At 40.8% G+C, this 16,369-nt stretch overlaps 1 protein-coding gene across 3 annotated transcripts; it reads left to right on the top strand.

Annotated features, from left to right (window-relative positions):
* Nucleotides 1-767: 767 nt before the first annotated feature.
* On the top strand, nt 768-14,495 carry PABPC1 (poly(A) binding protein cytoplasmic 1). 3 transcript variants are annotated; one of them, XM_083360545.1, is made up of 15 exons: nt 768-1,493; nt 6,703-6,896; nt 6,994-7,109; nt 7,604-7,734; nt 9,871-9,965; nt 10,197-10,334; nt 10,415-10,510; nt 10,845-11,117; nt 11,360-11,450; nt 11,839-11,952; nt 12,277-12,431; nt 12,620-12,704; nt 13,404-13,534; nt 13,634-13,727; nt 14,062-14,495. In XM_083360545.1, the coding sequence occupies exons 1-14, from the start codon at nt 1,301-1,303 to the stop codon at nt 13,724-13,726; spliced, it is 1,905 nt and encodes a 634-aa protein (XP_083216671.1). In that variant the 5' UTR covers nt 768-1,300; the 3' UTR covers nt 13,727; nt 14,062-14,495. The 3 variants fall into 3 exon arrangements, with proteins under 3 accessions (XP_083216671.1, XP_083216670.1, XP_083216669.1); XM_083360544.1 differs by having other exon boundaries at nt 7,604-7,743; nt 11,842-11,952; XM_083360543.1 differs by having other exon boundaries at nt 7,604-7,743.
* Nucleotides 14,496-16,369: the final 1,874 nt, after the last annotated feature.

The following is a 16,369-nucleotide window of genomic DNA, read 5'->3' as shown; positions in this document are numbered from 1 at the left end:
TGCCAAGAAATGTGCAGGGGCTTGTCCAGGAAATTTCTGGAAATCCGATACAACTGAACGGAAGAATAAAATAATTTTATCAGGAAACTCTTTTAACAGTATATAAATCAGGGGTCTTCAAACTTGGCCCTTTTATGACTTGTGGACTTCAACTCCCAGAATTCCTCAGCCAGGCTGAGGAATTCTGGGAGTTGAAGTCCACAAGTCATAAAAGGGCCAAGTTTGAAGACCCCTGATATAAATCAACTCAGTTCAATGATTTTGGTAAAAAAAAATCCTTCACATTTTGTCTTCACGGCCGTCTGTTTAACTGTAATTCGCCTTCAACCTGAATTGCAGCGCTTTGGAACGCATAAACAGAATTAGGCTTTCTTATCCAAACTTTGCATTAACGCTGCTTTTCCCGAAAAGGAAGACTATGACGGGTATGCCGTTACACAAGTGAGCGGAAAGCGCATGCGTTTCTCGGGTTACTTCTCGACAGCCCTTTTGGTAACACCCTCCTTCCTTGGTCATAGGTCTGGTCGTAGAACTGAAAAAAAACAACCAACTGCTCATGCGCCCTCGGGTGCCCAAATTTGGGCACCTGCGTCTCCTCCTAAAGAGAGACGTGCTACCTAAGCGCTACGCGCTGTCGCCCCGCCCCTTTCTTCGTGCTCTTTTCCCATTCCCCCAGCCCCTTGAGGCGACGCATGCGCACAGAGGCTTCTCAGTGCGTGGCGTGCTGTACGGTGGAGGCGGCTGGGGGCGGGGCGGCTATATATAGTGCGTGGCCGGGGCGGTGGCCTCCCCCTTGTCCCCCGGCCGATGACGGTGCTGCGTGCACAGTGTGTGTGCTCCGGCCTTCCCCGGACACACCAGCTCTGCCGCACCATTTACTACTAGAAGAAAAAAAAAACCTTTAAAAATCCAAAAAAAATATTAAAATCCGAAAAAATATTTTAAAAAAATCCTCGCCTTTACTACCCGTCCCCACCTGCAACCGGCCGGTTTGGTATAAAATAACCCGGTGAAGCGAAGCGAAGTCCCGGACCCGGCTTAGCCGAGAGGAGACCCGCCCAAACCACCTCCATCCACGCAGCAGCAGGAAGAAGACCCGCCAACAGCGGTAGCAACAGCAGCAGGAGGACCACCCGCTCCTCCACCCGCCAGCAGCTCCGAGCGCTCGAGCGAGCCGCCAACCGCCGCCAACCGCCGCCGCGGAGCCGTTGAGTTCAGAACCCCTCCGGCCCGTCGCGGCCTCCTCGGCGCTCGCGAATCTACCCAGCCGCCTCTTCCCCCTCCCCGTCCCCCCGCCAGCATGAACCCCAGCGCTCCCAGCTACCCGATGGCCTCGCTCTACGTGGGCGACCTGCACCCCGATGTCACCGAGGCTATGCTCTACGAGAAGTTCAGCCCCGCCGGGCCCATCCTCTCCATCCGCGTCTGCAGGGACATGATCACCCGGCGCTCGCTCGGCTACGCCTATGTCAACTTCCAGCAGCCCGCCGACGGTGAGGAAGCGGGGAAGGTCGCGGCGGGCGGAGGGGGGGCGCTAGAGGAAGGGGGTCTCGTCCCCCCCCCCACGCGGGCGTTCCCGGGATCCACTTTTCCGAGCGAGCACATGGGAAAGGAGGAGGACGGGAGCGGCAGAGCAAGGGACACGTGGGGACGAGACAGCCGGGTTTCGGGCTCCGGCGTGGGAAGGCCAGAGCGCTTGTTGGGAGGGCTCTGGCCCACGGCTGCCGCTTCCTTCCTTCCTTCCTTTCTTTCGCCGTCCCCATGCGGGCTGCCGCTTAGTCTTCTCGGCGAGCGCGTCCATTTTAACAGTCAGCGCGGTGTCCCCGTCTCGGGCCTATCCCTTCCCGCGCCTGCCTCGTCTGGAATTCCCCGCGCTCGGGGAGAGCAGGCAGGGGGAGAAAGGACGGCGAGGGAGGCCCGCGCGCCATGCCCCTACTTGGGCTTCCGTTAGAGGGAATCGGTCACGCCGTTTGCGAGAAAGGCGTTGCGGGGAAGGGAAGGGGGGAGGGGAGATTTGCCAGCCCTCGTGGCAGGACACCGAAAGCGAAGGGTGAGGCCTGGCCGTCGAAAGGCCTTTTTTTCGGCCCTTCACTTCCGCGAAGGCTTAACGCAGACTTTTCGGGATCACGAGGCGGGGCCTTAAAATGTCCCCCGCCAGGGCGTGTCGGCCGCTCGCTTCCGCCGGCGAAGGCGCTGAGACGAGAGCGCGGATGAATGGCAGCTGGGCGGAAATTCCAGTTTTAATTATAAGTTTGAAAAGAAGTGGAGGAGGAAGAAGAAGAAGGCGGAAGCCAGGCCCTGAACTGAAACTAATATAGGCCGTGTTTAATTTAATTTATCCTCCTAATGGAGTACTTTTGAGCCCCTTGGCTCCGGAAAGCAACGATGAGCCCGATTCCGTATATTCAAAAAGTAAACGTGTGCCATCTTTTAAACACTTAAAAAGTCTTTTTGGTCCACGTCTAATGGAACATTTTCTTGATTATTGCATTTGAAGCCTTAACTGGTTTTTGTTCAGTTGGCATAAATCAGGGGTCTTCAAACTTGGTCCTTTTATGACTTGTGGACTTCAACTCCCAGAATTCCTCAGCCAGCTTTGCTGGCTGAGGAATTCTGGGAGTTGAAGTCAACAAGTCATAAAAGGGCCAAGTTTGAAGACCCCTGGCATAAAGCGTCTCAAACGTTTTGGCCTCGTGATATATATTAAAGTGTAAGATAGCATTGTTTTCTTCCGGAGTTCCATAGCTTACTGTCTTGAGTGACCAGAAATTGAGAAGAACTCCTCTGACTTGCCACTGGAGGATATCTAAGGGAAGCCTGCTGTAGCTAGACTTTATATTGATGGATAGGGGATGGGTGAACTATTGTCAAATGAAAGGCACCAGGAATTAGATTTTGTTCCTAAATCTTCAAAGTGATTTTGTTTTCTACTTCAAGAGTAGTTAGCATACTCAAGCAATAAATATCTATTAGGCTAAAAAGTATGAATTTTTAAAATTCATATACGCACCTTAATATGTTCTTATATTTTCCATGGTACTTGAAATGACCAATGAAGAATAAATGAAATAAAAAAATTGTTTCTTGATTTATTTTGGATTTAGTACACCTTATTTCTTGTGATATAGTTATACACAATGTATTAAGGAAAAATAAATCACATTACAAATCGGTAAGTCATCATGGAAAACTGGTTTCCAATTTATAGTGTCTAGCAAAATGGGAGGCGCTGTTTTTTAGTCCTGTAAGCCTGGATTGTCCAAGCATGGGAGGAGTATATTGAAGCACAGATTGTGTATGAATTCAGTCAGCAAATAACAGTCTGTTCATTGAGGGATTGCCCAGAAATAGGATTATTTCTAAAGATCCATTTCTCAAAAAGTATTAAGATTTTTTTCCAGCTAGCTTCAGTATTTTGCCCACATGTCTTCTCAGATGAGGATTTATTTATTCCAGAAAATAATGGCTGTGTTGAGACATCACAGTAAGCTGGAATTCAGAATTCTTTAGAATTCTAGCCTGTGTATGAATGAACAATATTTTGGTATATGCTACAAATTACTTCATTCTTTTTAAATTATCTAAATAAACCTGAATGTCCAGAGTTTTGGTTAAATTAAGTAAACCCTTAGAGCAGGGGTGTCAAACTCAATTTCACTGAGGGCCGCATCAGCATTGTGGTTGCCCTCAAGGGGGCCAGGTGGGTGTGGCCTGGGTGGGCTTGGCCTACTGGGTGGGCGTGGCTAGAGTGCGTATGGCCTACTGGGTGGGCGTGGCCAGCTCTACATCGTTCACATCAAGGGTGCCTATGGGGGCCTGAGCAGGAGTGGGACAGATCTGAGGGTCTCTGGCAGAAGGAGCGTCTCTGGGCCAGGGCCAAGGCAGTGGGGGCCGTTCCCTCACTGTTTTCAGGATGGCTTCGCGGGCCACATGAAACCACTTTGCGGGCCGGATCCGGCCCCCGGGCCTTGTGTTTGACATGTCTGCTCTACTGAATTGGTAACTCCCACTGTATGTGCTCTGTCTTGAAAGCAGCAGGTGGAGCTGTTGTTTCAGAATTGCGTTCTTTGAAGAAAAAAACAAAAAACCCTGAGGTAGCACATTTAACTAGCACTCCATGTTCAGGTTAAGATTAAAAAGCTCTCAAGTTCCTGTTGCAGGCCAGTAATTAAAAATATGGGGCCATTGCCTTACCTTGCTCTCCTGTTTTCCATCAGAGGGTCCATCAGAGTCTGGCCACATTTCCTAAAGTGCTCCTTGCTGACTCTATTGTTGCCATTTGTGTTGCTGCACTCTGCATTGTTTCTGAAAGGGCAATAGATCTTATGAACACTTTTTATTCATGGTTGCCTGGTTAAGCTTTTTAGCTGCTGATATTCAGTGGGTTAGGACGCTGAGCTTGTTGATCAGAAGGTCGGCAGTTTCGTGGGTCGAATCCCGAGTGCCGCATAACAAGAGTGAGCACCTGTTACTCGTCCCAGCTTCTGCCAACCTAGCAGTTCAAAAGCACGTAAAAATGCAAGTAGAAAAATAGAGACCACTATGGTGGGAAGGTAACAGCGTTCTGTAGGCCTTTGGCATCGAGTCATGCCAGCCACATGACCACGGAGACGTCCTCAGACAAGTGCTGGCTCTTCGGCTTTGAAACGGAGATGAGCACCGGCCCCTAGAGTTGGAAACGACTAGCACGCATGTGCGGGGGAACCTTTACCTTTACCTTATTGACTAGTTGTATCTTTAGCCAATCTAGCTGTACAAAATTTGGGATGATAGAAATAGTAGTGGATAAGAAAATACTTATTTATATGTTTAATTTTAGCAAATTCTAACACTGTTATGTACTATGTCTTGCGAGATGTAATAGTGTATAAATGGATACAGAATGCAAGAGCTGAGCATCATTCCTGTGGGTTGTTTCTCTGTTTCTGATAGACAGTTTCTAGATGCTACTGTATAACGAAACAATTCATAGACTACTGGGAAATGGGGAAAGTGTTTCCAGTTATTTCTCATGCTACATTGTTCTGTAATGAGCATGGGTGGGTAGCAAGATGCATTCATTTTTGAACTTGAGGTAATGCTTTGAAATTTTAGTCCCATTGACTCTCATTCCATCCCCCTTTTCTTATTGGCTAACATATACTTTCTGGTTCATTGGGCAAGGTTTGTTTCTTGTTTATAAGTTTATAGTTTTATCATACGTTCAACCCTAACCATAACAAAAAAAGAAGAAAGTGTACAAAAGAGGAAAAAGTGGTCAATTAAATTTAATATTTAACATATAGGATCCATCCTGGCTGAGTGCTGAAAGAAAAGGAAAAAAGGCAATAATTTCTCCCCTTTTACTATAAACACAATGTGTTTGTGTGTGTATAAGTAAATAAAAAAGCAGCCAACAGGTTGAGCCAAACATTACACTAATCTTCAAATCCCTCTGTTAACCATCTATTATATTTAGCATGTAGAAGGTCCACAAATGGTTGGTTTCCAGTCTCTTATATAACTGTCTAGCCCATTATCTCTAATCAAAGCAGTTAATTTCACCATTTCTGCTAATTCAGTCATTTTCAAAATCCATTCTTCAACAGTCGACATCTCTAAATCTTTGCAGTTGTCACCAGGTGAAGGAATAGCACCCCAAATTGTTTTTCATTGACTTGTCTGTCATACCTAAAAGAAAAGCTTCAGGTTTCATTAATATTTGTATCTTAAATATTTTTTTTTGCATTGTTAATGTTTATCCAGTATGTTTTTACATATTTACAAGACCACCACATATGATAAAATGAACCTGGATTTTGACTACATTTCCAGCACTTATTAGAAATCCCTCTATACATTTTCGCTAGTCTATCTGGGGTCAAGTACCAATGATACATCATTTTATAAAAGTTTTCCCCCAAAATATAAGGTAAATTTTAGTCCCTTCGTCCATACATTCTCCCATTTATCTAGTGTTATACCCCCCAAAATTTACCCATTTTACCATACACTCTTACATATTCATCTTCTAGATTCATCTTGAGTAGCATTTTATATAGTTTAGAAATAAACTCAAAAGTTTATTGAGTTGTGGATGAAATAGGAATTTGAAGACATCTTTAGCAAAGGTGAACTTTAAAAATCAGTTTTACCAGTTTCCTTCATTTACTAGAAAACAGCGCTTTTATACTATGGCAAAATAGGATTTATTTTACATTAGTTTGGAAATGTCATAGTGTGATTCCAGTTTTTTATTTCCTAAGCAGAAAATCTATCATACTTCAAGAAATCTTTTAGTTGTTTTGCTTATGAGTAGAAATTTCTTTATTAGTAGCAAGCTAATAACTGCAGAATGATCTTCCATCTGTTAAAAAATGCTTGTGGCGCAGGTTGGTTTTATACTTATTGCAACTTGTAGTAGAACAGTATAATATATTCATTAACCACGTAATTTTTTTTTAAATGTCAAGGTTAGGTGAATATTACTAGCTGATTTTTTAAAGTTTAAAATATAATTTTGTTAGTATAAAATTTTGTACTTCCACTTTCAAATGTGTAGCTTGCATCTACTAAACTCAACTTTTTCTTTGACACTTCCACAATTTTCAGATGAATGAGTAGTCTAACCATTCTTTGGAGTTCAGGAAGCAAACAATAAAGTTGAAGTTATAAACAATGACATTATTCTATTAGGATTAAAATAATGCTTTTGTTTTACAGCTGAACGAGCTTTAGATACCATGAATTTTGATGTCATTAAAGGCAAGCCAGTTCGTATCATGTGGTCTCAGCGTGATCCATCTCTTCGAAAAAGTGGTGTTGGCAACATTTTCATTAAAAACCTGGATAAATCAATTGATAATAAAGCTTTGTATGATACATTTTCAGCTTTTGGAAACATCCTCTCTTGTAAGGTGAGTGGAAAGAAAGCAAAAAATGGGGAAATGCTGCAGATTGGAACTAATATGATTAGATTCAGTTGATCTCACAAACATTCCAATACTTTCACAGGTTGTATGTGATGAGAATGGATCCAAAGGCTATGGGTTTGTACATTTTGAAACACAAGAAGCTGCAGAAAGAGCTATTGAAAAAATGAATGGAATGCTGCTTAATGATCGTAAAGTGTGAGTACAAAAGTATTTTTCTTCGAGCTTTTAAAAGTTAAACCATGTTTACAAAAATCCATTTTACAGAAATCTACATTAGACACTTGTTCCAATGTTGGCTTACATTATTAGAAATATATATTCAGGAAAAAACAAAGAGGGACATCTTATGTATTTCATAGGAACTGTGAGAGACATAATATGTCACAATCAGGAGGAGTCATACCACACTTGCTGTGTTTCCCTGTATGGGAAAGTACAGCGGGGTAATATAATTGCTCCATTCTGAGCAGTCTGTTGTAAGACAATAGACTAGAGAAGCTTAGTATTCTGCTGTTTCCCTGAACGTATAACTGCAGTGTGCTATGGCAGCTGCTCGCATGCAGGGAAATGACACAACATATGGGTGAGCACCTCAGATATTGACCATAAAGAGTATTCCTTTAGACACAGTCATGTAGTGAGCATTTCAAAATATCTAAGTAGCTTCTTGTCTTGTCTTTTAAAACTAGATTTGTTGGAAGGTTTAAATCACGCAAAGAACGGGAAGCAGAGCTTGGAGCTCGTGCTAAGGAATTCACTAATGTTTACATCAAGAATTTTGGAGAAGACATGGATGATGAGAGACTGAAAGAACTCTTTGGCAAGTTTGGTAATGTCTTGAGCTTTTCATGTATATAAAAAAGAGAAGAGTTGGTATATTACTATAATATTTCTGCCCAACTGCAACTCCCTAATGTTAGCTTTTATTTAATAGATTTGTATGCTGCCTATCTCATCTAGAGGTAACTCTGGACGGCTTACAAACATTAACAACTAGTAAACATGATGATAAAACAATAAATGATAATGATGATTGAGAACATCCTGTAATACAGCATCACAGTCTGGTTTGGAAGCATCACTGCTTCAGACAGGAAGGCGGTGCAGAGAGTGGTGAGGATGGCCGAAAAGATCATTGGCAGGTTCCTCCCTCCCATCCAGGACAGCATAGCACAGAAGCGTTGTTTGAACAGGGTCCATAAGATTATCTGGGACACTATTCATCCTCTTCACAACCTGTTTTCCTTGTTACCCTCTGGGAGGAGGCTTCATGGTATCCGTAGCAGAACATCTAGATTCAGCCATAGTTCCATTCCATACAGCATTAACCTTGTGAACTCAGGCTTCCTCCTTCCGTTATATATTCAAGATGGACAGTATTTAATATTTTATTATGTATATGTAGGGGTGATGGTAGAGGACAGGAAGGCCTGGAGGAACGTTGTCCATAGGGTCGCGATGGGTCGGACACGACTTCGCAGCTAACAACAAAGGGGTGTGGGTCTGTACATATGTTGTATATAGTATGTTTTAGGTGTGTGTTGTATATGTGTTTTACTTTGAGAACAGGCAACTAAATTTCATTTTTGATGTGTGCCATTGTGCCCACAGTAAAATGACAATAAAGATCATCTTATCTTATAATTTATAATTGAAAGATGGAAAAGGGAGCACGAAGTACATGGGAGAGGTGGATTCTTGTCTTAATCCAATAGCTACCTCTAGAGGGTGTACTCCCTTTGGGGCCCAAGCCCAATTGACTGATCTAGGTCTTCAGGCCTTACAGAAGGTCAGGGGGTGCGGGTGCGGATTCACCTTGGCAGGTACGATATTCCAAAGGGCAGGAGTCAGGGCAGGGTGAGACTGTTTCTCCTATGCCATGGAGGTGATAACCAACACCTTAAATTGTATTCACAAGAAAACTAGCAGCCAATGCAACTCAAAACAGTGGTGTAACATGGAATAACCTAAGGGCCCCAAGAACTGCCCACACCACTGCATTCTGCACCACTTGTACCTTCCGAATATACGTCACGGGTAGCCTCATGTAGAATGCATTGCAATAGTCCAGCTTTTAACTGGAGTTAGCAAGAACTGAAATAGTAATATTCTATATGCATATGAATTAAAGAATGATTTTGTGGCTACTGGTTTTAATTCATTTCTTTTATTTATATTCTGTATTGCCATTCCACTAAAGACAATTGATGAAAGACTGAGAACAGTAAAAAGAATAAAGTACCATAATTACTCCAGCATACCATATATACTCGCAGCTAAGCTAATCCATATTTTTCATGGTATTTTTGTCAAAAACTCAAGTATCTTCTTATGGATCGGCTTATACTTGTGTATATACAATGTGTTTAGTTATGGCACCTATAATTCTCAGATTATCCACAAGTATATAAATCTATGTCAAAATATCACTAGTATTTGCTGTCATAAACAGTAGAAATACAGCTATAAAGACAGGTCCAGAGTGATTGGAAGTCTTGATTAGTTCAAATGTGTTAAAATTGTACTTAATGAACACTTGCCTTCAGAGGCACCCAGAATTGTTTACCCACAGATTTACACCCTTTTTCTGACTTAACTCTTTTAAAATATAAATGCCTGATGTGCTATATTAAATAGCCACATTAAATAGTGCTTTTAACATTGGACACAATATATAAGCAGTACAGTCTTCCCCAACTATACCACTGTTGTCCTGGCTGGGGATGCTTGGAGTTTAATTGAACCCATAGATAGGGGAAGGGCTTTCCAGCATAAAAATATGTTCAATCCATAATACCAGTAGTAATTTTCTTACAGTTACTGTAATAGACAAAATGGGTTTGTTGATCTTTCTGATGCTCTCCCATCTGGGAGAATCTTTATAAACTATGGGATAGATTTTCTCTAAACCTAGGTGGATGGCAAATATACGTAACAAATTTTGTATGCTTTATAGGGCCTGCCTTGAGTGTGAAAGTTATGACCGATGAAAGTGGAAAATCCAAAGGCTTTGGTTTTGTCAGTTTTGAAAGACATGAGGATGCCCAAAAAGTAAGCCTGCATATGATTTTGTGTTAGCTATGGAATATTTTATGGCTAATTTAATTTTGGGATTTTTCTTGGTTTTGTTGATACACATTACACTATGTTAAGTCTTGTCTGTGCTTTTATGCAGTATTGATTTTATATTATCAAATTTGCTGTAAGAATTCTTTATGCTTTGAGTATAATACATTGTATATTCAGTTAATAGCAGTTTAAAGTATATTTTTATTTATAAAGGCTGTAGATGAGATGAATGGAAAGGAACTCAATGGGAAGCAAATATATGTTGGTCGAGCTCAGAAAAAAGTTGAAAGACAAACAGAACTTAAACGCAAATTTGAACAAATGAAGCAGGATAGGATTACAAGATACCAGGTGAAATTTCACTTTGATAATTACATTTTTGCTGAATTTTTACCTTTACAGGTTATGACATTCTTTTTTCTCTCCCCAAGGGTGTAAATCTATATGTGAAAAATTTAGATGATGGAATTGATGATGAACGTCTGCGCAAAGAATTTTCACCATTTGGCACAATAACTAGTGCAAAGGTATTACAGATAAAATGTTGATTGGAAAATTGTTTACTTCTCATGTTATCAGTCCAGTCAGTAGGCTACATGGAAGAACAGCATAGTTCAAGTGTAGCCATCTGTACTAGCTGGGGGTTTAGTCCGTCTGTCGGCTGTTGCCCTGGAAAATAAAGTGCTTCTAGACCGCAGCGGAAGTCTCTCGTTCCTGTGTTCGGCACTCTGCCCTGCTTGCTGCAGGATGAGTTTTGACACCGTCATTGGTAGAAGTGCAAATGGTACATTCTATACAGATGTACAGTGTGATGCTGTGCTCATACACAGTGTTTTTAAGCTTGTGTGTTTCTTTTGATAGGTCATGATGGAAGGAGGCCGCAGTAAAGGATTTGGATTTGTTTGCTTTTCTTCACCGGAAGAAGCAACCAAAGCAGTTACAGAAATGAATGGTAGAATTGTGGCCACCAAACCACTATATGTGGCTTTAGCTCAACGTAAAGAGGAACGCCAGGCTCACCTCACCAACCAATATATGCAGAGAATGGCAAGTGTGAGAGCAGTGCCCAATCCTGTCATCAACCCTTACCAGCCAGCACCTCCTTCAGGTTATTTCATGGCAGCTATCCCTCAGGTATGGTTCGAACCTCTCCCTATTAAGCTTAAATTCATTAAATCAACCAATCTATCTAGATATATGATGGCTATTAATATCGTTTATCTCTACTGCTTTAGAAAGCCTTCAGAACTTTTACATGGAATAGTCCAGCAATTAAGTTTAAATGGAATAATGCTTAATTTCATAATGCTGCAGCTTTGTGAATCCTGGCTTTGAGTGAAAGGCAGAATATAAATCAACTCTTTTGTCCTCAACAGACACAAAACCGTGCAGCCTACTATCCTACTAGCCAGATTACTCAACTTAGACCAAGTCCTCGCTGGACTGCTCAGGGTGCCAGACCTCATCGTAAGTGGCTTGGTTTTCTTACAGAATTTATTTGTATTTGTTGAATTTAGATACTGCCCATCTCACAGAGTGTTTCTGGCGGTGTGCAATTAAAACACAAAACCCTAAAGACTATAAAAATATAATCAGTAAAAGAGCTGGATGAAAGCACGAACAGAATAAGCTAAAAGGAGTGAGGAGGGTCATCAAGGTGCCAACTACCCTCTGGGTTGCATGCTGCTCAGTGAGTTCTATGCAAGTTGGCCAGGTCTTCAAACTCTTTCGAAAGGCTTGGAGAGCAGGGGCCCAGTCACCTGTGGAGGGAGAGAATTCCAGAGGGTGGGAGCCACAGCAAAGAAATGTGGGCTTTTATTAATTTCTAAAATACATACTTAAACTATCTTAAAAGCAGCTTTCCAGAATATGCCAGGTGCCATCCGCCCTACAGCTCCCAGACCACCATTTAGTACGATGAGGCCAGCTTCGTCACAAGTTACACGAGTCATGTCAACACAGCGTGTTGGTGAGTTCTGAAGGGGGTTTTTTTTACTTTAATTTTTAAACAACACAGGGCAAGTTGGAAGCATTGGCAGTAAGGATAGAAAAATACTAAGTATAGTGAGTGGTGTACCTAGTTTTCTTTAATTCCTCTTTTTGTAATTTATGTTTGTCAGTTATGTACTCTTAATTACATCAGGATAATTGGTTAAATATATGCAGTTCAGTTGCACTTTCAGGTTTGAATGTCATATACTTTAAAAACCCTTAAGCAAAAATTGGGCAAGCCGACCCTCCATAGTACAGTTGAAAAGTGTTCTCTGTTAGCTTGAAATCCTTTTCTTTTCAGCAAACACATCAACACAGACCATGGGTCCACGTCCAGCAGCAGCAGCTGCTGCAGCCACTCCAGCCGTACGCACTGTTTCACAGTATAAGTATGCTGCGGGTGTTCGCAATCCTCAGCAGCATCTTAACACCCAGCCGCAGGTTGCTATGCAGCAGGTAAGCATGAAAACTATGGAACAACCTTAAAAGTTTTACTCTACTGAATTGTTTGCCATTCTGATGCAGCGTTCTGCTCTTTGTGGTATTCATATCTGAATGAGAGTAATGCAAATTTAATCAGTATATTATTTGATGTAAAATTATCAAATAAATTAGTTAACTCATTCAATGTTCTGAAATTCTAGCCTGCTGTCCATGTACAAGGTCAGGAACCATTGACTGCTTCCATGTTGGCTTCTGCCCCTCCACAAGAACAAAAGCAGATGTTGGGTAAGTTGCTAGTTAAGCAAATGTGAACGTGAGGAGACTGGGAAAGCAGGTTTTGGTGTGTCACGTTGAGGGCATGGAAAGAAAGCTACAGCAATATATTTGAACTGAGTACAGAAGGAAGATAACTACAGGTGGCACTACCTATTTATCAGTACTCCTGTCCACTTGCATAAAGCATTCCAAGCACTTAACGCAGTGTTTAAATGCAAGGAGTGAAACTACATTTCTGTAAGCAGAAGTTTTCTATATGCAGGCATGCACTTCGAAGTCGGTCCTCATGTCCAAGAAGATGTGCCATGCATCCCTTATGACATTCTTTTTAAAACTTTGTTGACATTATTTAAATTTTCACTTACTACAGGTTAACCCAGCTGAAAGTTATATAGAGGAAAGAGAAGGTGCAAGTTTCAGATGGAAGAAGCTACTTTCAGAGTTGTAGGATAAGGGAGGATTTCAAGAGAAGAATTTCTTAATAATTCAAATCATTTTATTGATAATGGCATTAGCTGTTCAAAATTGCAATCTTTAAGATCCCATTGTTATGAGCACTTTTAAGTTTATTCTCTTAACTAGCTTGTTGTGCCAAAAGAAAAAACTATTTTTGTAGTAGTGGAATAGAAATAATTAAGTAGTTCTGTTTAGGATAGATACACAGATAATGCAGTCTTGTAAAGTCACAAATTGTGAATTATTTTCTAGGAGAACGTTTGTTCCCTCTTATCCAAGCCATGCACCCTACTTTGGCGGGTAAAATAACTGGTATGTTGCTAGAAATTGACAACTCTGAACTTCTTCACATGCTTGAGTCTCCTGAATCTCTTCGTTCGAAGGTAGGGAGAATCTTCAGTTAGTGTTGGTTTTCTTTTTGGAATCCAGCCTATTTTACTTTTTAACAGAAATAGTAGTAATCCAGTTTTCCTGTTAACTAGGTTGATGAAGCTGTAGCCGTACTGCAAGCCCATCAAGCTAAAGAAGCTGCTCAAAAAGCAGTTAACAATCCAGCAGGAGTTCCAAGTGTCTAATGTAAGTATTCATGAGAATAGGCTTCATATGTGAAATAAAAGGGGTTGCATTTCATTGCAGGCATTCATCTAACTTCCAGTCATTGTTAATGGAAATATTTAACTAATATTGCTAGATGCCTTTCTGCTTGTATAATTTTTGTTCATAAAATGAGATGGTAGCCAATGAGCTTTGCAGTTCTCCCATCACATGTTTGCTTAGTGGCCATTTCGCTTTCAGTTTAAGGAACAGATTTATTAAGCAGGTGTAGAATGCTTTTGAGACTCAGAAATAATGCACTAACAGTGAAAATGGGCCTCAAAATAATTTATTTATTATGTTTTTTTTATTACAGAAGACCCAGGACTACGTATTATTATATCGCTTCACCGCAGGAAAAATATCTAAACATGGAAAAACTACTAAATATTGAGAAAAACATTGCAAAATATAAAATAAATAAAAAAAGGAAAGGAAACTTTGAAGCTTATGTACACAACAAATGCCAGGACTAGCAAAACCCCTAGTCCTAGATTACCTATTGATTTAAAATCCAAAAAAATAGCAAAAGTTAAAAAACAAATTAATGTTTTATAAACCCGGGGAAAAGAATTTTCAGCACACTACAAAAAATTTAAAGCATTCCTTTCTTTAATTTTGTAATTTACTGTGGAAAAGCTCAGAATATCACTACTGTTGTAGTTAGCAGTAAGGATTGATAACTGAGCAAAGAACCATAATTTGGATTATACAATTCTTGCTTTAATAAAAATTCCTTAAACATTGGCATTTTGAATTTCCTTTTTCTTCTAATGATCTGAATCGAATTTATGAAGTCCTGTACTAGAAGTTCAGATAAATTTATATTATGCTATTAACAGGTTGATTGTAAATTTAAAAATGGACTATAAGCAGCTAGTTTTATTCTTAATACTGAATTTTGAAAAAAATATTCAGGTTATTAACTAAAACTGAATGGATACTTTCAGATTAATTTCAGTAATACAATTATTAGGGGTACAGTAAAATATTATATAAATAGGTTTAAATTAATCCCTCATTGCTATTTTAAAAAGCTATTACATTTGGGAATTGGAATAGAGTGGTGTTCATAATGACAGCAGACCTGATAGAACATATAGGTGAATTAATGCAGATACTTACAATGGCACAGCCTGAAATAAATGAGGTAACATTGAAATGTTTGTAAAGAGTAAGAGAGTGGATTGAACTGGTTCTTTTTGCAAATATTTCCCCATTGTTGCGTGGGTTTAACAAGCTGGGATTAGTTGTTTTGGTACTCATTTGGAGCATCAAGCTATGCTATCCTGTCTTTTTAGTTAGGATAAATGGTTTTTATTAGATAATCTGTTCTGTACCAGCCTGCTACCGGCCCTGTAGAAAAGGCAGGGACAACCCCTTTTACAAGAAGGCAAGAGGCTGGAATTAAGCCTGCCAAATTTATGGACACAAAAGCAAACAGAACAAGACACGAACCATGAAACAGGAGCTATTCAAGTGGTTGCCTTCAGCAAACCAGCCCTCCCACGCATTCCCCTTTTATACAGTTCAGGGCGTGGCTTCTCTCTGCCTCCTTCCGAGGTGCCCTATTGCCTTCCTCTGTTTACTCCTGATTGACTGCCTCCTGCGTCGGGCGTCCTTGAACAGGGCCAGCTTTGGGTCATCTTCATCCACGCTGTCAGGCTCACACAGCTGGGTCTGCATCGTGACCAGGTGGGAGGGGCCTGGCTGAGGGCTCTCATCAGCAACTTCTCCAACCCCCTCAGCAACCTCTCCAACACCCTCCTCCTCCTCTGAATATCCGACCCAAATGCCGAACCCACAGGCTGACCCTGAATCACAACATAATCTGCCTTGCAGAATGACATTAAGACTCTGAATTCTTATGGAAAGGGACACTTTTTTAGGTTAGGCAGTAGACTTGTAGGTAGCACCTCTTTTTGCTACTTATGGTATATACGTGTATGCCACCAGGTGGTGGTGTAACCTTGAAAATATTTGAGGAATAAGTTGTTATATAAATAATCAAGTGGGATCCATTCTACGATGGTGGCTATGTGACCAGCTCATTTCCATTTTTTTTTACTCTTGATATCATATACTTTTGTTCATTCTCTGTGTGCATATCTATTTTGTCTTGTAATGCCGAGCATGTATCTTTCCATGGCTGTTTGTGCCACTCTTAGCTTTTGTATTGATTGTGAGGTTAGTATCCATGTTTCACTGGCATATGTTAGAGCAGGTAGCATACACTGATCGAAAACTTCTCTAGGCATAGGGGAAGGTTCTTGAAAATTATGCTTAGCTTGCCAAATGCCTGCCAGCCACATTTAACATGCTGTTGAATTTCCTTTATTGTATTACCTTCCATTGATACCTGTTGGCCAAGATATATGTACCGGTATATCCCACTTGATAAAAGGTGTCTGTGAAAGAGACCTAAAAAAAAAGATTCTTTGACATCGGCAAGTATTGCAGGCTAAAATGATAATAAAAATAATAGGTATTAGTTTATAACTGACCAATCAAATCTTAAGTTGTGCAATTTTAGCATATTGTACAAACTTGTAGCCTTGAAAAGACAAGATTCCTACCTGGACAAGGAGGAGAGTAAGAATAGCTTGCATTCTTGATGTGCTTTG

This window comes from Vipera ursinii (genome assembly GCF_947247035.1).
Source record: "Vipera ursinii genome assembly, chromosome: 3".
Lineage (NCBI taxonomy): Eukaryota > Metazoa > Chordata > Lepidosauria > Squamata > Viperidae > Vipera > Vipera ursinii.
This window is presented reverse-complemented; position numbering and strand designations above follow the sequence as displayed.